This window comes from Notamacropus eugenii, chromosome 2 (assembly GCF_028372415.1).
Source record: "Notamacropus eugenii isolate mMacEug1 chromosome 2, mMacEug1.pri_v2, whole genome shotgun sequence".
In the NCBI taxonomy this organism is placed as follows: Eukaryota; Metazoa; Chordata; class Mammalia; order Diprotodontia; family Macropodidae; genus Notamacropus; species Notamacropus eugenii.
Genome location: NC_092873.1, coordinates 419,537,427 through 419,559,608, shown reverse-complemented (window position 1 = coordinate 419,559,608; position 22,182 = coordinate 419,537,427). Strand labels below are relative to the sequence as shown.

At 36.5% G+C, this 22,182-nt stretch overlaps 1 protein-coding gene across 2 annotated transcripts in view; it reads left to right on the top strand.

Moving 5' to 3' along the window:
* The window catches only part of SPATA17 (spermatogenesis associated 17), a 270,751-nt gene that overhangs the window by 170,753 nt on the left and 77,816 nt on the right, over nt 1–22,182 (top strand). For both annotated transcript variants that reach the window (XR_011975479.1, XM_072647825.1), the window contains exon 7: nt 19,361–19,567. Coding sequence is in view for 1 of the 2 variants with exons in the window: in XM_072647825.1 (XP_072503926.1) it covers nt 19,361–19,567 (207 nt within the window). In the remaining variant the exon portion in view is untranslated. The remainder of the gene's footprint in view (nt 1–19,360; nt 19,568–22,182) is intronic.

Genomic DNA, 22,182 nt, shown 5'->3' with positions numbered 1-22,182 from the left:
AGTTTGACTGAGGCAACACCCATTCAGTGATTAAGGCTCGGCAAGAAGCAAGGCAAAGAATGACCTCTTTTACCTACTGAAAAAAAATCAATTTGGGAGGGAAAGACACTCAGGGTTTCTGGCCAAAACTGAAACAATTGCTATTTACATTCCCTCTGAGCAATCCAGACCCAAACAATGGCCAAAAAGTTAGCCATTCAGTGAGAGCAGAGTGATTTGGGTTTGAGGTATGGTCCTTAAGAAAGAAATCTAGCCCATGAAACCCACTATCTTACAAGGTTTCAGCATTCAAAATTTACATGACTTTGGACATTATTACTATCTTTTTACAAATGGAAAAACTAAGGTTGATAGGGGTTAAGAAACTTGTCCAGGGTCACAAATCTATAACTGTCTTAGCCAAAATTTGAACTCATGCTTTCCTGAACTCCAAATTCATGAGGAAAACAAAGAGAGAGAGAAGATAAGGTTAAAAGGAAAAGGAAGAAGAAAAGGAAAGAATGAGGTAGAGGAGGGAGAAGAAAGTAGGAAAGAGAGGGGAAGAAAGGAAGAGAAGGTGAAGGAGGACTGGGAAGCAGAGAAGAAAAGAAAGTGCATAAGGATAAAGGGGGCCAGACATAGGTTGGCCCTTTTCTGAGGCAGATAAGGTAGCAAAATACATAGCATGACATAACACATCTGAAAAACCCTCCATGTCTGAAAATATTTCTGCTACCAGTCTGGCAAGGTTCCTGGAATTACCACTATTAACATGACCAGTGCTAAAAAAGAAATGCAGGGTCACATCTTAGCTTTTGTGTTTATTAGTATTTAGCCCCAAGAAGTAGGGTTTTGGAGGAATTAAGCTAAAGACAAATCTCTGAGGGGGGCTAGGAATTGGAGAAAAGTTCTTTAGGGAAGTAGGGGTAGAGGGCAAAGGAATGAAATTAGAGACTGGAAGCCTTCCTATACAATGCATACTGAGGAAGTATAAATAAAACAAGTGACAGTCACACAAAGACATAATTCCAGATTCTGAAAGGAGATAATAAGCAGGGCAAAGAACAGAAGAGTCAACCATGAACAGAAGTGCCAATGGGACATGAAGCAACAGAATTGTTAGAACTCTGTGGGATTAATTAAGGAAAGTCTCTCTGAAGCTATGTAAGTTAAACCTAAAAGTTTCTAAAAGGAAACCTTCTTTTAAAATATTTGAATTCTAAGTTCAAGGGAAACTCATTTAAGAATAAAGAAAAAGCTAAGAAATCTGGGAATAGAAACAAAAGATCTTTAATAACTAGAAAAGTAAAAGGCATAATGGAGAGCTGTGAATGAAATATTTTCTAAGGAGGGGACTGCTGAATCAACACTGACCAGTGCACTTCATCATAATTATCAGGACGTAGTAGTGCCCAGGGATTTATAAAATTCCCGCTCAGCAAATAATTGCCCTGCTGTTAGGAGATAGTCAGAGTGTTAACACACTGTCACAGTCCAGCATTTAGTAAGATATTCAACATTCAATTACTCTTGCTGAAAACTAAAAGGAAACACAGTCATTTCTCAGCTGTACCAGTTTTGCTTCCACATGAATTCTGGAGAATAGTCATATTAACCCTCATGCATTGTTTCTCTGGAAGGAACAGGAACATCTTGATAGTATTAGGGATTTGCAATAGATTTTTATATGTGCAAAACAATTGTTTTCCAATTATGCAGATTTCAAATGTTTTTCCCCCTTTTTTCATTTTTCCATATAAGTAAGCAAAGTAATGAAATAAATATTTTGGGACAAATCATGGACAAATTTAATCAATCCACAAGTACATATTAAACATTTTCTATGTGTTAGATACTGAGGATATAAATACAGCAAATGATATTTTCAGGGAGCTTTAAGATACCCTGAAATGTAGAGGCCAGGGGCTCTGAAAAGTGCTTCTGAAGGACTTCTCATGAAACATTTCAAGGGCCCACAACATTGGAGATTACCGACCTTGAGGTACATGTCAATCTATTCCTCAGCCATGGAGATGACTTTAGATGATGGATTGTCATATAACAGGGAACTTTATTTTTAGGCATTTTTTTGTCTCAGAATCATCTATACTTCACTTTCTTTCATTCTACAAGCCCACAGATGCCCACCTGTTCACCTACCCATTTTCCACTGTAACTGGCAGCAAGATCTGCTGCAGAAAGAGATACAAGTTTATAATTTCTTTCCTACCATTCTAGCTCTGAAATAAGCATGTATCCTTTCTTTAGGGCTTCTTAAGGTTTAAATTCTTGGTTCTTACAGAGGAATTATAGAGGTTACCATAAAGGAGTTAAAAAGCAACCAACAAAAGGAAAAAAATCGATAAAGTCCACTTTTATTATCCACTTACTATATCCAAGGTGTTGTGATACATACCAGATGACACAGAAATAAAAAAATAAATAAATTATAGTCCCTCCCCTCACAAAGCTTATATTTTACTACAAGGATAAAACATGTACATAGATAATTAAATATAAAATGTATGCAAAGAAATGGCGTAAGGCATAGGGAAGAGCAGGGGCCAAGAAAGATCTTATGTAGGGAGTAGGGCTTAAGCTGAGCATTGAACGGAATGGGTAACATGAAGAGTCAGAGGTGGGTGAGGAGGAAAAGATAAAGTGGATCAAACTATTAAAGAGTCAGTCTGGGCTCACTTCTCGCGTTGGATTCCAAGCCAATGTTCAAGTCAGTTTGATCTAGAGAGGATTTTAGGAATCTCAGCACCACTCAGAATTTGATCACAGAACCCTTAATAGAGGAAAGCCATCTCCCATCTGGACCCAAATAAAGCCTCCACTGACTTTGTAGATGTGTCCTTACCCATTTTCCTGGAGGTTTATTTGTTGTTATTCATCCTACATTTTTTTTAGAAGACCAATGACACATGACAGGGTAATGTATTGATCTATGTGTGCATCGGACTTAATTGAGGCAGAGTTGTGCAAAGTTGTCAGCCTCACTCTTTCTTCTGGAGTCATCAAAATCCAGTGGCAAAAGTCAAGACAATTGGCAATGGCCTGGAACACAGTGTATGATCTTGGCATCATTTTTATGCCTGACCAAACTCTAAGCACCCCACCACTTTCATGACCATTGGAACAAATTTTTCTCATCCATTCACTCTGCCTGGGGAAGTCTTCACATACTTGAGATATACATGCACCTAACTCATGGCTTTGAGGCCTTCTGGTTACCTTAAACCTGGCTTTTAGCCCATCTACTGAGATAGTATCTACCACTGCATATGCTACAGCTTCTTGGAGCCATAGATAAGAGTTGGGTGATGTGGACCCCAGAGGTAGATGAAGAGGGTTTGGCAAATCCTTGTCCCAGGTATTGCTCCTCTCTGAATACCCCAAAGGTTTATTTACATAGCACTGGGCCTGCATCTGAAGCAAAATTCTCATCTTGGCTACATCAATCAGAAAGAATTGATCTATCCCCAAAGATATCTTCATCTTGTCAGTGGACCCACATGGCTCCAGAGGAGAAAGTGAGGCTGGTGCCTTTGCACAGCCCTTCCTCACTTAAATCCAATTCACTTGCAAGTCATGGCATTCCCTTTGTGATGTTGTGGTCCTCTTCTAGAAGAAAGGACAAATAGAAGAAAGTCACCCATTTCCTGGCAAACTAAAGTGATGAAAGAAATCAAATTTTCGTTTCAAGCTTTCTCTTAATCAGCCTCCTGCCTTATTCAACAGTCTTTGTATTCCAAACTATAATTCCCACATATGTCTGTGTACAGCTTTGCATTCCTGGAATCAAGATGATGTTGTGAAATGAAGAGATACCATTGACCACGTGTGGAAATCATAGGAGCATAGTTTATACTTTTAAACTGCATAAATGTTCTAGTTTTTGTTAAGTGAACTTCAATAAAGAGAAGAAAAAAAAGTGATACTATGGCAGTCTCCATGGGCAACACAAAATATATAAGTGGAAAAAGGGCCTACAGTAACCAGAAGAGCAACATAAAACATCTTGAATGATATCAAGTTACCAAATTTCTTTACATATCAATCACATTTTATTGTTCTTTTGTGTACTGCACTTAACTATAAAGGAAAACAAAGCATTGCTTATTAAAAGTATACAGTGCTGCAAAATATTAACATAATGCTAGGTTTGATTGGGCAACAAATGATATATTTGGCAGTTGCTCAGCTTAGTATAATTAATATTCCAGGACACGCATGAGTGCCCTTGATAGAAGTTTTGATAGGGGACAGTAAAGAAAAATATATATATGCACATATATACATGCCCATATAGTTACACTTGTGTGTATACATACAAATGAATTTCCTGTTTTCCCCTCCTTGAAATGAGTCAGAATTATAGCCTTTTAAAAAATCAGTACTTTCACACCTCATTTGCCATATTCATCACTGAGCCACCAGTCAGCAATAAGGCCTGTTGCAAGAAGGTCAGTCAGAAGCTATTAGCAGGGCCCTCTCCTGAGATTTCTTTGGTCTTATTGAGTTGGAAGTTAGCATGACAGTACTGCAAATAACTCAGTTGTAAGTTTTTTTTAACAGTTAGCACAGATTTCCCCATAGTGTTGGTCACTCTCGAAAATTATTGCTAAAAATGAAGTCCCCAGAAAGCAAGCATGGCAGTAGCCCTTCTAAGTTGTGAAAAATGTGAAAACTGAAAAATCTGTCATAATCTCAAAGGGTTAACTCTGACTTGTGTGATCCACAGTAACATTTAAAAACAAGAGACCACTATTTATAAAATGTAGAGCACATTGTGAAATGTGGCAACTGAGGCATTATTTTGAAATTTTGAAATTATTTTCTACTTCTAAAATATCTATAGACTTTATGGTCAAATGAATGCAGTGTCTATGATTACAAAAAGAAAACAATGGGAACTCTATCTAAAGGGTTTGATAACTGGCTTGTTTTCTTTGACTTAAGTGAAATGAATTATTGCAAAAGCCCTGGAAAAATTTGATACATTTAAAATTCAATAAAAATCACATATTCTTGTTCTTGGTTTCACATGCAAAAGAGCCTCTAACAGAGGTTAGAACTAGAGGTCACATGAAGTTTCCATAAGGTCTATTTGCATTTACTGCATAGCAATTGTTTGCGATTACATGTAAATATGAAAATGGATTAAAGTGTCTAATTATAATATTGTAGATAATAACATCTTTTAATTTGTCTAATTTTTTCATAATAAATTTTATTGATGAATTTTGTTTTTACATCCTGGATATTTCTGGATGCCCACCCTCCTCACCTCTTTCTTCTCTCTGAGAAGCTTTCCGTGGTAATGAGAAAAAAAAGATTAGCAAGAAAAATTAGCACATCCACTGTATGTGACAATATGAGCAACATTCTGCACCCATAGTTCTCTGTTTCTCCAGTGAATGAAGAAAAACACATTTCCTCGTCACTTCTCCAAGGCTAAGATGGTTCATCAGAATTACTAATGAGGGGGGCGGAGCCAAGATGGCGGAGTGAAAGCAATGACTCACCTAAGCTCCTGGACAAACTCCTCTGGATATCTCTGAAAGGAGAATCTGACCAGACTTTGGAGGTGTAGAATCCAGTGGGTGACAGACCTCGACAGATTCGGAGCCCAGGTTGGACTGGAAGGTCCACGGGAAGGATCTGTTCCGCGGGGGTAAGCCCCCAGCGCACAGTGCAGCGTGGTCAGCGCAGCAGGGCGGAAGGGACCTGAGAAGCCCGAGAGTGGCGGGCGAAACCAGTGGAGCAGGAGACAAGCCAAACCGAGCCAGTGAGAGCCGCTGAGCACCAGATATCAGCGCAGCAGCCCTTGAAACCTTCAGCCTGAAGACTAAACTTCGGTAAGTCACCTACTGGAACTTCCGGGAGCTAGGATGGCGGAGTGATCAGTAAATGCTCTCTCCTCCCCGCTGATGACCGTGAAAGAACCATAAAATTCTTCCCCAGATAAATCCTGGATCAGCAAGAACAGCAAAAGGGGCCAAATAGTCTCATAACACCAGAGGCTAGAAAAATAGCAAAGGGGGATTCTTCCTACTGTGGCGGAGGCGATCTGGAAGGACAGACGACCCAGGGCAGAGAAAATTCGCACTGAGACCCAGGCAAGCCTCAGAGCCGGGAGACAAGCCCCAGGAGGGGCGGGAACACGCATTAGCTTCTAGGCGTGCCCCAGCCCTCCAGGGGAAAAGGGAAGACAATAGGGAAGCTGGGATCACCATCCCCTGACCTTGCCTTTGCCTCAGGTCAGCTGAGGAGATCTCCTGAGACTAGACCACCCCTCCCACACACCTAACAAGCTAACCCCAGGGTTGATCTGGGAAACAAAAAAAAAAAAAAGCCTGCTTTTGGCCTAGACACACATCAGCTCAACTTAAAGATCTGTACCTTCTGACTGAAAGAACCAGAAGCTACAACACTCAGCCAACATCATGAATCGGAAAAAGCAGACGAAAAGTGAAAAAAACCATAGAATCTTTCTATGGGGATAAGGGCCAAAACACAAACACCAAAGAGGTCAGAGCTGAGACTGTACTTCCATCTGAAACCTCAGATGGGACTATGAATTTCTCGCAAGCACAACTAGATTACCTGGAACATCTGAAGAAGGATATAAAAGAAAAACTGGCCAATGATTTTAAAATTATAAAAAAAGAATTCACTGATTAGAACATCACTCTGAAAAGGAAAATTGAACAAATGGAAAAGGAAGTTCAAAAATTAACTGGAGAGAATAATTCCCTAAAACGAAGAGTTAATCAAACGGAAAAGGAAACCCAAAACCTAATTGGGAAAATTGATCAGATGGAAAAGGAAACCCAAAACCTAACTGGGAACGTTGGTCGAATGGAAAAAGAAGTACAAAAATTAAATGGAGAAAATAGCTCCTTAAAGGGAAAAAATGGTCAGATGGAAAAGGAGATGCAACAGCTAACTGAAGAAAACAATACAATGAAGATTAGAATTGGGCAAGTAGAAACTAATGACTCAATGACACAACAAGAATCAGTCAAACAAAATCTAAAGAATGAAAAAATAGAAGAAAATGTAAAATATTTAATTGGAAAAACAACTGACCTGGAAAATAGATCCAGGAGAAAAAATTTAAGAATTATTGGCCTGCCAGAAACCCATGATGAAGAAAAGAGTCTGGACAATATCTTCCAGGAAATCATCAAGGAAAACTGCCCAGAAGTACTAGACTCAGAGGACAAAATAGTCATTGAAAGAATCCACCGTTCCCCTCCCAAAAGGGATCCCAAACTCAAAACTGCAAGAAATATAGTTGCCAAATTCCAGAGCTATCAAGTGAAGGAGAAAATACTACAAGCAGCCAGAAAGAAACAATTCAAATATCAAGGACACACAGTCAGGATCACACAGGACCTTGCAGCTTCTACATTAAAAGATTGAAAGAATTGTAACCCAATATTCCATAAGGCAAAGGAGTTGGGACTTCAACCAAGGATCAACTACCCAGCAAAGTTCAGCATAACATTTCAGGCAAGGAGAAAGTCATTCAATGAAATAAGGGATTTCCAGAGCTTCCTGACCAAAACACCAGAACTCAATAGACAATTTGATCTTCAAATGCCAGGTCTCCAGAGAATCATAAAAAGGTAAACAAAGGGGAAAAAACAAAAACAAAAACTTGCTGCTCAATTAGGGCAAACTGTTTACCTCCCTATAAGGGAAGATGATACCTGTTAATCTTGAGAACTGTGCAGCTATTCTGATAAAAGGGATATATGTAGAGGGAACTGGCATAAAGTAAATGATGTCATGTCAAAAATATGATTTAAGTATGAGAAGGGATTGTAATAGGAGGTGTGAAAAGGGGGAAACAGAAAATGGCAAATTATATCACAGGAGGAAGTACAAAACTATAGTAGAGGGAAGGAGGGGAGGGAGATGAGCATTGTTTGAGAGGTACTCTCATCAGATTTGTTCAAAGGAGGGAACAATAATCTTAAGTAGATAATCCTAACTAGCTCTATAGGTAGTAGGAGGGGAAGGGGGAAGAAAGGGGAGGGTGGCTAAAAGGGAGGAAAGAAGCAATAAGAGTAAAGGGGAGTAAAAGGGAGGGGGGTTAAAAGAAGGAGGGGAAGGCTGCAGGAGGAGGGGGAGAAAAGTGAATACTATTGAGGAGGGGAAGGGAGACGGGAGAGCTAAAAGCACAAATGGTGGGAAAGAGGTTGGAGGGAAATACACAGATTGTAATCATAACTGTGAATGTGAATGGAATGAACTCTCCCATAAAACGGAGACGGATAGCAGAATGGATTAAAAGCCATAATCCAACAATATGCTGCTTACAAGAAACACATCTGAAACGGGGGGATACACATAGGATAAAGGTCAAAGGATGGAGCAGAATATATTGTGCTTCAGCTCATGTAAGAAAGGCAGGAGTAGCAATCCTAATCTCAGACAAAGCGAAAGCAGAAATAGATCTAATCAAAAGGGATAAGGATGGAAACTATATCCTGCTAAAAGGCACCATAGACAATGAAGCAATATCATTACTAAACATGTATGCTCCAAGTGGTATAGCATCCAGATTCTTAGAGGAGAGGTTGGGGGAGTTGAAGGAAGAAATTGATAGCAAAACTATACTAGTGGGGGACCTCAACCTCCCCCTCTCTGAACTCGATGAATCCAACCTCAAAATAAACAAGAAAGAGGTTAAGGAGGTAAATAAAACTCTGAATAAGGTAGATATGATAGATCTTTGGAGAAAATTAAATGGGAATAGAAAGGAATATACCTTTTTCTCAGCAGTACATGGAACATTTACAAAAATTGACCATGTACTAGGACATAAAAATCTCACAATCCAGTGCAGAAAGGTAGAGATAATCAATGCATCCTTTTCGGATCATAATGCATTAAAAATTACATGTAATAAAAGGCCATGGAAAGAGAAACCAAAAATCAATTGGAAACTAAATAATCTAATTCTAAAGAAGGGTTGGGTTAAAGAAGAAATCATAGAAACAATCAACAATTTCATTCAAGAGAATGACAATAGTGAGACAACATACCAAAACTTATGGGATACTGCAAAAGCAGTTATTAGGGGAAGTTTTATATCTTTGAATGCTTACATAAATAAAATAGAGAAAGAGGAGATCAATGACTTTGGCTTGCAGTTGAAAAAGCTAGAAAAAGAACAAATTGAAAATCCCCAAGTAAATACCAAATTAGAAATACTGAAAACCAAAGGAGAGATTAATAAAATTGAAATTAAGAAAACTATTGAATTAATAAATAAAACCAATAGTTGGTTTTATGAAAAAACTAATAAAATTGATACACCTTTGGTCAATCTGATTAAAAAAAAGAAAGAAGAAAATCAAATTACTAATACTAAAAATGAAAGGGTTGAACTTACCTCCAATGAGGAGGAAATTAAAACAATAATTAGAAACTACTTTGCCCAACTTTATGCCCACAAATTCGATAATCTAAATGAGATGGATGAATATTTTAAAAAATACAAATTGCCCAGATTAACAGAAGAGGAAGTTGAATACTTAAACAACCCCATCTCAGAAAAAGAAATTGAACAAGCCATCAATGAACTCCCTAGGAAAAAATCTCCAGGGCCAGATGGATTCACAAGTGAATTCTATCAAACATTTAAAGAACAGTTAATTCCAATACTACATACACTATTTTTGAAAATTGGGGAAGAAGGAGTCCTCCCAAATTCTTTCTATGATACAAATATGGTTTTGATACCCAAACCAGGAAGAGACAAAACAGAGAAAGAAAATTATAGACCAATTTCCCTAATGAATATAGATACAAAAATTTTAAATAAGATTTTAGCAAAACGAATACAGCATCTTATCACGAGATTAATACATTATGATCAGGTAGGATTCATACCAGGATTACAGGGCTGGTTCAATATTAGGAAAACTATTAGCATTATCGATCACATCAACAACAAAGCTAACAAAAACCACATGATTATCTCAATAGATGCAGAAAAAGCTTTTGACAAAATACAACACCCATTCCTACTAAAAACACTGGAGAACGTAGGAATAAAGGGAACTTTCCATAAAATAATAAGCAGTATCTATCTAAAACCTTCAGCAAGCATTATATGCAATGGGGATAAGTTAGATGCATTCCCAATAAGATCAGGGGTGAAACAAGTTTGTCCATTATCACCACTATTATTCAATATGGTACTAGAAATGTTAGCTGTAGCAATTAAGACAAGATAAAGATATTCAAGGAATAAGAATAGCCAAAGAAGAAACTAAGTTATCACTCTTTGCAGATGATATGATGATTTACCTAGAGAATCCCAGAGATTCAAGTAAAAAATTACTTGAATTAATAAACAACTTTGGCAAAGTTGCAGGTTACAAAATAAACCCACACAAATCTTCTGCATTCCTATATATTAGCAACAAAGTCCAACAGCAAGAGATAGAAAGAGAAATCCCATTTAAAGCTAGGGTAGACAGTATAAAATACTTAGGAGTCTACCTGCCAAAACAAACCCAGAGATTATATGAACACAATTACAAGACACTTTTTGCACAGATAAAGTCAGATTTAAGTAAGTGGAAAAACATTAGTTGCTCATGGGTAGGCCGTGCTAATATAATAAAAATGACAATTCTACCTAAATTAATATACTTATTTAGTGCCATACCAATTAAACTATCAGACAATTACTTTCTAGAGCTGGATAAAATAATATCAAAATTCATTTGGAAAAACAAAAGGTCCAGAATATCAAAGGGACTAATGAAAAGAAATGCTTGAGAAGGTGGCCTAGCACTACCAGACCTCAAACTGTACTATAAAGCAGCAATTATCAAAACCACTTGGTATTGGCTAAGAAACAGAGAGGTAGACAAGTGGAATAGACTTGGCACTCAAGATGCAGTAGGCAAGGAATATAGCAACCTTCTGTTTGATCAACCCAAGGACCCCAGCTTCTGGGATAAGAACTCATTGTTTGACAAAAATTGCTGGGAAAACTGGATAACAGTGTGGCAGAAATTAGGCATAGACCCATACCTGACACCGTACACAAGAATAAAGTCCAAATGGGTACATGATTTAGGTATAAAGATTGATACCATGAATAAACTGGAGAAGCAAGGAATAGTGTATTTATCAGATCTATGGAGAAGGGAAGAATTCTTTACTAAAGGAGAGATAGAAAGCATTATGAAATGCAAAATGGATAACTTTGATTACATTAAACTGAGAAGTTTTTGCACAACCAAACCCAATGCAACCAAAATCCAGAGGGATGTAGTAAATTGGGAAAGAATTTTTACAGCTAAGCTCGGGGATAAAGGCCTCATTTCTAGAATATATAGAGAACTGACCCAAATGTATAATCATACAAGTCATTCCCCAATTGATAAATGGTCAAAGGATATGAACAGGCAATTTTCAGAGGAAGAAATTAAAGCTATCTATAATCATATGAAAAAATGCTCTAAATCACTATTGATTAGAGAGATGCAAATCAAAACAACTCTGAGGTACCACATCACACCTATAAGATTGGCAAACATGACAGAACAAGAAAATGATAAATGCTGGAGAGGATGTGGGAGAGTTGGAACACTAATTCATTGTTGGTGGAGCTGCGAGCGCATCCAACCATTCTGGAGAGCAATTTGGAACTATGCCCAAAGGGCTACAAAAATGTGCATACCCTTTGACCCAGCAATATCGCTACTAGGACTATATCCCCAAGAGATCATAAAAATGGGAAAGGGTCCCACATGTACAAAAATATTTATAGCAGCACTCTATGTAGTTGCCAAAAACTGGAAGTCAAGGGGATGTCCACCAATTGGGGAATGGCTGAATAAATTATGGTATATGAATGTAATGGAGTATTATTGTGCCATAAGAAATGATGAACAAGAAGACTTCAGAGAGGCCTGGAAGGACTTATATGACCTGATGCTGAGTGAAAGGAGCAGAACCAGGAGAACTTTGTGCACAGCAACGACCACAGTATGTGAGAGTTTTTTCTGGTAGACTTGGAATTTTGTAATAATGCAAAAACTTCTTATAAAAAAAAAAAATCCCAAAGGTGGTTTTCAAGGCAAAATGCCTTCCACACTCAGAGAAAGAAATATGGAAGTCACTCACAAAATGTAGCAGATCATGTTTGTGTATGTGTATGTGTTTGTGTATCATGTTCTGATTTGTTATACGATTTCTTTCATTTATTTTAGTCTGACTACATAGCATGACTATAGTGAAAATATACTCAGTAGGAAAGTATATGTAGAATCTATACAGAATTGTATGCAGTCGTGGGGAGGGAGGGGGGTAGTGGGGGATAGGTGGGGGGGGATAAAATCTCAATTGTATGGCAGTGATTGTTAAACATTAAAAAATAAAAAAATATAAAAAAAAAAGAAAGAAAGTAATGCTTGTACCAGCATTAAAGCATCAAGAAAATTAAAAAAAAAAAAAAAAGAATTACTAATGAGCAGATTACTAAAGGTGACTAATAAAGCACTAATTACTACTCATTATCAAAACATATTCAGTAAAGTAGATATCTTTTTTAAAGATAAATCATCATCAGGTTTAATTGTATTTAGACCAATAGGATAATCTATGATTACTAGCATTCAATTAATTGTTCACATTTATAGATCACCAAAGTTTAAACGTAAGTTTAAAATGCTTTATACTCACAACAACCTTGTGAATGACAGTAGAAAGATTGTCCCCATTTTACAAGCTATATCTAGAAGGGCTATCACTGATTGAGATGAATTTGTCCTTTAGTTTTACTATTAGTTTTGAGTTAGATTATTCTTAAGGACTTAATTCTTAATATTTTAAAAATTAAAAATATTTTGAATGAAATTCTTGTGGTTTCAAAATATTTCAAAATTGATGTCTATCCTATTCTTTAATCATCTTCTAGACAATGTGTTTTTACAAAATTAAATTTAAAAACTCGAAGAAAACTCAACTTATTAAATTAAAATGATGACTTTTAAAGATGTAAATTTCTTTACTTATTTAGGACATTTAATTTATCGATATGCAGCAAAACCAGTGGAGATTGAAGGTGATTGGATTGTCTTTTTGGTAAAATAACCTAAGAAGTCAAAAAGTGGTTTTAAACCAGTTCAAACTGTGTTGAGATTTTTTTAAAAGGCTATTTAATGAAGTGTTTCAAGAACTATCAGTATTTTAAAACAAATCTTAAATATTTTACAGAAAATATTTATGTTCCTTTTTAGACTTAGAAACTTAATTTCGAATTCAGTTCAAATTCTTGAGCAAATGGAAATTTCTGAAGGTTTTTGTTTCGCTAAGTACCCATGAAAGGTTTAACCCCATGACAATTTTGAAGCCTCCAATTTAAAGGTTTTAACAGAACTTTAAAAAAAAAAAGTGTACATTCTAATTAGGAAATCTTTAGCACTTTTGGTCTCCCGAGCTTAACATGACAAAAACAACTAAGTGTTTGTTGGCACACTGGTGGCATCAAACAGAAATTCCACAAGTATTTTTTGAAACAGGATGAACAGAAAACTTTTAATGTTAATCTAGATTGTAAGACAGAGAATAAATGGCAAGCCAGGATGTCATTTTTCTAACATTCTTGTTTTAAGTATATACTTCACAGCATCACAAAATGTTAGAAATGGAAGAGACCTTAGAATCTAGAATCTTAGAATCCCCTTAATAAAAGGATTTGTTCTGTAAAACGTGAACTCAGTCAAACGGCCACACCCAAGGACCTAGCAGGCCACATGTGGCCTTGAGGCCACAGGTTCCCCAGTGCTATCTTAGAAGTCATTTAGTCTAGCCCATCCATTTTAAAGGTGTGGAAACTATAAGTGACTTTGCTGAGGTCACTCAGGTACTAAAGAGTATAGCTGGGGACTTTTCTTGTTCATGTGCCTATTAGCTGAAATGGTTTACCAAGATGTGGCTGCTACCCATGCTACAGCTTCTTGGAACCACAGGTGGAACAGGTGGATACCAAATGTGGAAAGCATCCCTGAAAAGGGCTTAGCAGCTGTCTCACCAGAGGTACTAGTCTTCCCTGAACACAGCCTACACCCCCCAAAAGTATGGATCAATTCTCTGCTATTTCTGCTAATTTTGGCCTAACGATTAATACCAAGAAAACATAGCTGCTCCATCAGTCACCACCACAACTCCAGTGGACTGGCCATGTTGTTTGAATACAAAAAGTATGCTTGCCAAAAAGACGGTTTTATGGAGAACTCACAAAGGGCAAGAGTTCACATGGTGGTCAGAAGAAGCGATACAAGAACACTCTCAAGATCTCTCTTAAGAACTCTGAAATTGATTGGGTGACTTGGGAGACTCTGGCACAGGACCATTCAGCATTTCATGCCCACATCAGAGAAGGTTCTGTGCTCTATAAGCAAAGCAGAATTGAAACAGCTCAAAGGAAATTCAGGATGTGCAAATTGAGACTATCCACCCCAAATGTTCAGTACTTGTGCCCAACCTGTGGTAGAGCATTCTGAGCTTGTGTTGGTCTGAGTAGCCAGAGTCAGACACGTTGAAACTTGAATCTAGCATAGTGATGTCATTTTGGTCCTCTTCAAGCCTCTTAACTATATGACTGTTGAATTTAATAATCTAGTTATCTTAAAAGTAAAGATCCATCTTCAGAAATTGAACATAAGCACTTACACTGATGCCATTTTATGCAAGTGCGCATCAGTAAAATTACCATTAAATATGTTTTATTTTATATACATTCAGCAAGCATTTCTTAAGCACATTTAGTGTTCCAGTTACTCTGCTAAACATTGGGATAAAAACAAACAAAGAAACAAAAATACTGTCTGCCCTCAAAGAGTTCATATTCTAATGGAGATAAAAAGAGGTGAGGGGAGGATGTGGAGGTTGTACATGCAAGATATATACAGAGTATACAGAAGGAAAGCTCAGAGTAAAAGCACTGAGTGGCTAATGATAGCGATGGTCATGATTAGGAGAAGACTACAGCAGGAGATGGGTTGAACTGAATCTTGAAGGAAACCAGGAAAACCAACAGGCAGGGGTGAGAAGGAGAGCACTTCAGGCATCAGGGAGAGACATTTCAAAGGTATGGAGTCTGGAAATGTAGTGATATGTGCCAGGGAGAGCAAAAAGGCCAGTGTCACTAGATGGTAGTTCAGGATGGTAAAGCATAAGCAGCCTGGAAATGTAGGAAGGGGACATGTCATGAAGAATTTGTTTATTTATTTTAACAAATTTTAAATGATGTTCTCTGTTCTTATATTACTGTAGTATCTGACGATTTCTCTCCCTAAAAGTCCCTGAGAGCCATCCCATATGACAAATAGAATCTTTTTAGAGAGAGAAAAAAAACTTGGTCAATACACTAAAAAAGTCCAACAAAACATGTGCACCATATAACATCTGTGGACCCCCTACCTCCAAGAAAAGATAGATTGGGGATGTCTTTGCCATATCCCCTCATCCAAGTCCCACTTGATCTTTATAATTTTGTTGCATTTACTTTGAGTTTTTTGGTATGTCCTTGTTTTTTCCATCTTCAATATTGCATTTACTGTGTAATATTGTTTTCTTGGCTCTACTTACTTCACTCTGCATCAGTTCATAGAGATCTTTTCATGTTTCTCTGTATTCATCATATGCATCATTTAAAAAGATACTTTCAGTTCCAAATCCCCCTCCCCTGCAATATCTCCTTCACCTATTGAGAAGACAAGAAATATGATTCCCATTATACATATGAAGTCGTGCAAAACACATTTCCACATTAGTCATGTTGTGGGAGGAGGAGCAAGAAAAAGAAAGTTAGAAAAATGCTTCTTTCTGCACTCAGAGTGCATCAGTTTTCTCTCTGGAAGTGAATAACTTTTTTTCATGAATTCCTTCGAATTGTCTTGGGTCATCATCTTTTTTTTCTGATTTATTTATTGTTAGATTTCAGCATTCACTTCTATAAGTTTTAAATTTCCTCCCCCTCTCTACTCTCTCCTTCCCCAAGATGGCATGCAATCTGATATAGCTCTATACATACATTCCTATTAAACACATTTTCACATTAGTCATGTTGCATAGAAGAATTACAATGAAGTAGAGAAATCATAAGAAAGAAACAAAACAAAGCAAAAAAGAAAAGTCTACTTTGCTCTGTATCCCAGTTCCATAATTCTTTCTTTGGATGTGGATGGCATTTTCCGTCATGAGTCCTTTGGAATTGTTTTACGTCCTTTCATTGCTGAAAAGGGCTAAGTCTATCAAAATCAGTCACTGCACACTGTGGCTGTTTCTGTGAACAATGTTCCCCTGGTTCTGCTCACTTCACTCAGCATTAGTTAAATAAATCTTTCCAGAATTTTCTGAAGTTCGCCTGTTCATCAATTGTTACAGCACAATAGTATTCCATTACATTCATATGCCACAACTTATTCAGCCATTCCCCGATTGATGGACATCCCTTCAATTCCCAGTTCTTGACCACCACAAAAAGGACTGCTATAAATATTGTTGTACACATGGGTCCTTTTCTCATTTTTGTAATCTCTTTGGGATATAGTCATAGAAGCACATTACTGGGTCAAAGAGTATGCACATTTTTATAGCCCTTTGGGCATAGTTCTGAGTTGCTTTCCAGAATGGTTTCATCAACGCACAGCTCCACCAACAATGAATTAGCGTTCCAACTTTCTCGCATCTTCTCCAACATTTATCATTTTCCTGTTTTGTCATTTTACCCAGTCTGATAGGTGTGATAGATACCTCAGAGTTGTTTTGATTTGCATATCTCTAACTAATAGTGATTTAGAGCATAAATATATATATACATATATATGTTAATGTATAATTGCAAGGATATGATTTTACCCTTGAGGAATGCTTTAGCTGCATCCAAAAAATTTTGGACTGTTATTTCATCATCATTTTCTTTTACAGTTATTGAATTTTTTTCTATGCTTTGTTCTTTTACCCACTCATTATTTAAGATTTCATTGTTAAGACTCCATTTGGCTCTCTATCTTTTGTTTGTGGTCCTTGAACCAATTTTTATTCTTCCGTTCCTCCAGGTACCAATTACATCCGGGAGTTTCAACTTCCCTATACCCAGGACAATTAGATTTTCCAGACCTGGGCATTAGGAGAATGACTTTGGCAACTGACTGAAGGATAGACTAGAATGGGGAGAACCTTGAGATAAATAGACACACCAGCAGCTGTAACAACAGATCGGACATGAGGTAATGAGCATAGCGCTGAGCATAACAGAATCAATGAATGTTGCTGCTTGATAGCTCATTGCATATTACTATGCCTGTTTTTTTAAATTGAAAATTGTACTTAACTCTAACTCTCTGCACTCTGAATTTCAACCTCATCTATAAGCTTAAATTGCTCTCTCCAGAGGGGTCACTGTGTGAGTGAAGAGGGCCTTCCAAGACATGTTCTATCGTATTCATGTAATCCCTCGTGCTGTAGAGGCTGAGGCTGGTAGATTGCTTGACTGGGAATGCTGAGCTACAGTAGACTAAGCTGATTGGATGTTTACGCTAAATTTGTCATCAGTATAGTGAGCCCTCAGGATTGGAGACTACTAGGCTGTCTAAGGAGGAAAAGGTCCAAAATGGAGCAGTTCAGAGTTCCTAGGCCAGTAAGTCCCAGAACTTGACAGTGAGTAGTTACTGTATTTTGACATAGGGAGACTTGGTCTTTCAAAAAAAGAGGAAAATAAAACAGTGAAGATAGAAATGGCAGTGCTTTGCAATAGGTTGACTATATGGGACTAGTGCCAAAAAAGGTGATAATGTTACTGAGATGGTAGAGCTCTCAATAATAATAAGAAAGTTGGGAAGAGGAGAATGTTTTGGGCAAGCAAGACGATGTCTTATATTGTGGACATTTGTTAAGTTTGAGGCATCTATGGAAATCCAGTTTGAGATGCCTAATAGACAGTTGGTGATATAACCCATATTAGCACTGGTTAGATCTGAGAATCATTTTCATTGAGAAGATGATTGATGAGAACAGCAAATAGGAGAAAACGTAGAGATAAGAGAAGAAGACCTAGCCCAGAGCTTTGGGGATTAGGTGTAATGGAGCTAGTTCACACTGGCTTCCAGAGCCTATTGTTAAATGTTCAGTATGAACATTTATACATCACAAATCAGCAAACACTAAAAAATCATGACTTGATTTATTATTTTGTTGATTCTTTTGACTCAAGAAAGTGTCAATAGTGTAGATTAAACATAAAAACATGTCCTGGTGTGGGGTTTTTTTTGAGAGTGGGGTGTTAAACATTTAACAGCACACTCCTGCTTGGAGGACACCAGGAGAAAGTAATATGAAATTCTGAAAAAAAGAAAATATCCAGGGGAAGATGATCAATGATGTCAAAAGATCAAAAAAGGATGAGGACTGAGAAAAGGCTATAGATTTGGCAATTAAGAAATCATTGGTAACTTTGGATAAAGCAATTTCAGTTTATTGATGAGTTTGGAAGCCAGACTCCAGAGGGTTAGAGTTAGTTACTATTTACAATTTTTTTTTAAATAGCAGGCATAATATATGCAATGAACACTTAATTAGCAAGCATTCATTGACTGTTGTGTGCTCAGCACTATGCTCATCCCTATAGGTTATATGTAATAATAGACTATATAGACTGAATTGTATTCTGATGATTTGCTTATTATAGATTAATATCTTCAATATGTAATTGGGAGTCTCAGTGTAGAGTCTTTCTAGTCCATTGTTTTGCAAATATCAACACTTAATCCATATGCATTTATTAAGTAGCTACTATGTGCAAAGCATCATGATCAGTAATAGAAATAGAAACACAAAATATGGAGCAACCTCTGCTCTCATGAAGTTTACATTAAGTCAGGGAGGCGGGTATTTAAAGGAAGAAGGTTCCAAACAGGCTTGTGCTAGAGATGTGGACTATTGGTTTGGGAAAGCCTATTGTTCAACGTTCTGTGTTAGCATCTACACCTCAGAAAGTGTTGAATACTATAAATAAGGCCTTGATTTAATGTTTTGTTGATTGTCTAGATTTTGGAAAAGTGATGGAGAAAATGTCAATATGGGAGTTAAGTTTAAAAGTATGTCTTGTGTACATTTTTTTCCTTTAGAAATTCAGATGTTGAAAATTTATCAGCATGTCACTGATTCTAGGCTATAACAATTTATATCATAAAGGCCACAAGTGGCACATAAACACTATAGGATAAAATAGACAACTTTAAAACATAGGTCTGTGTTTTTACATAGGTCTGAAAGTGTAGTTAGTCTGTGATCAAATACATTTGACAATATTAAATAATATTCTCTATCTTAGATTCCAGGTGTATACAACTCACCATTTAGAGATCCAGATCCAATGGAGTTTGAGTTACGGAAAGTGAGGGCATTTCACATGACATCTCCAGCCCCTCAAATTCAGCAGGCAGATTATGAAGACCTGTCCTCCTGGCTTGCTTGCACGAGTAAGCGTTCTTTTCCACGATCAGACATTTTACCACCCATTAACAGGAAGCAATGCCAGGTACTTTATAGCTCTTTTGTAACAATTCTGTTAATTTGCATTATCAGCAGTATTCATTGTCTTTGCAACATACTAGAAAAATTAACTAATTTTAAGTAATCTAATTTTAAACCAAATATGTTAGATCATTTTATAATTAACTTTTGCAAGGGACTTTCCAAGTTATTTTGTTATAGTGGAATATTGTTTTATCAAAAATTGCATAAGTGTACCATCAGCCTGGTTCTAGAGATTTGTTAAAATTATATTTTTTTCCAATGGTGATTTATTTTCAGAAACTTTATTTTTTCTGTCAAATTGCACTTCATTTCACTTTTCATCTTATAAGCAATTCTTCATGTACATATTCGTTAGTTTGGATCTGAGTAAAGGAAAAAGGGGATAATTTAAATGTCAGGATTGACCCGAGACAAAGCTTAATCCACAACCAAAATATAAAAGGTCATCAGATTATTTCATTTGTTGTTTGTAGTATGGTTCCCAGCTTTTTATTACTGAACTTTTGATTCCTTGTTAATTTTTTCAATTCTGCTTTTGTCTGGAAAGTTTGCAAGAAAGGGAGATTTGCAGTTAATAGTGTGAGTTTTGTCACTAGAACTTCTTCCAACACTGACTTAGCTAAAAGTACAAATATTTTAAAAATCCAAAGTACTTAATTACTTATTCCCAATGAAGTAAATTATGAGAACAGAGAGAGTTATGCCTCTGGCTCAATCTGATATTCTCAAAGGTCAGAATGGAGAAGAGAGAATATTTGAAAAAGGAACCAAAAGAGAGAATCAGGAAAGATTTCAAATTTTTTCTTATCCAGATCTTTACCATAGAACTTCATTATTTTCCTATGTAAATTGTCACTATATTAGAAATGCCTATATCTTAGTGTCAATGTGAAAATTAATTCTAAAGGCATGTATGAATTGCTTTTTTTTTCTTTTCTATTTGGAATTATCCATACCACTATTCCTTTCCATTGGTATAGATGATTGAAAGTTGACTTCATGTTTTTGTATTTCATTATCAGATCATCACAACTGAATTCATATTTTCAGGAAAATAAATAACTGGGTTAATTCAACTGTAATCTAAGTATAAAGCACAATATTTTAAAATGAGTATTTAACAGCCTACATGCCATGCTGTACTCAGTGGTATGGCAGCTAATGTTACACACCATTCAGAGGAATTGTGTAACCACGTACAAAATGTCTTCAGTATTGTGATTGGGTGAAATTCACATACTTACTCAGTTGTTTTTTGCATTTTATAGTAGTATAAAGAACTTACTAAATGGTTGAGACATTAAACAGTTCTTACCATAGGTAAATCTTCATGCAATATCAGCAGTATTTAGCAATGTCTAGGATATAGACTAAGTACAGCATATCCATCTTATTTATCGGATGTCCTGTTCAAGCATGGTACAATTTGGACCTTGTGTTATGACACAATACCATACAAAAACACATTTAGAAGATCTTACTGATATATTTATTAGCTTCATTGTATTAAGAGTTGACTTAAGTTTTTAAAAAGAGGTTTTCTGCTGTTACTCAAAAAATAATGTGACATTTGATTTTAAACAATATACCAGAATATGTACACCTCGATATCATAACCAAGAATTGACCAGGGTAGGTCGGGGAAAGGAAAGGCAGGATCAAAAATTGAAGTAAACCTCTAGTGTTAGACTGATTTAGGATGAATGAACAAGACTGTTACTTTAGAGAGAAATAAGTAGGAAGGATGATTCTGGTAAACATATTCAAGACTTGAAGATCCAGTAAGGGGAAAGGATAAATGAAACAAAAATAGAATAAAATGAACACAAAGCAAAGTCTAAGATTGAATATCAGTGCAGAAGAGCGGGATTGATGATAGCTTAAGGTCCAATCTGACAATAGATGTCAGGGCCTGAAGCCCAGAACATAGAGAGCACCAATGTTAAGACCAGGTATCTAGGATATAGAATCTATCTAGGATACTAGAACATTAATGGAGAATGTGAAGAGGGTTCAAGAGAAGAACACTAGTCCCTGGGAAATAGGGTTAGCAAACTGGCAACAGAACCACCCACAAGTGTGATTTATGGATGAATCAATCCTCCTGCTGCATGACAGTTTTTTTTTCAATATCCCATTCATGGGATTAGATTTGATCCATGGCATGAGTTAATGAGCACACATGGCAAGAGAAGAGAGATGCAGGAGGTAGAAATCCAAAAAGACCATTATACTGCATCCCTTTCAAAAAAACATACACACACACACACACACACACACACACACACACATACATGCCTTTGATAAAGATATGTTTAGAATTCCTTTTTGAAATTTTCATTGGAACTTCTGGCATATTTATTTTGAGTGTTTTCATAGTGACAAATCTTGACCCTTGACACTTGAAGACACTGATTTTTTAAAAAATAAAAGCCATTTAGACCCTCAGTGAGTAAAGTAGATGATCAAGCTGATGGCTAATATCTAATTAATAAGTTGATGGGTGATTGTTAATATAATATTTTTAAAGTGAAAAATAAGTACCAATGAAACTCATTTTCTTATATTACTCTGAACTTAGTCCCAAAATAGGAGGTGCAAAATTTATATATTTGG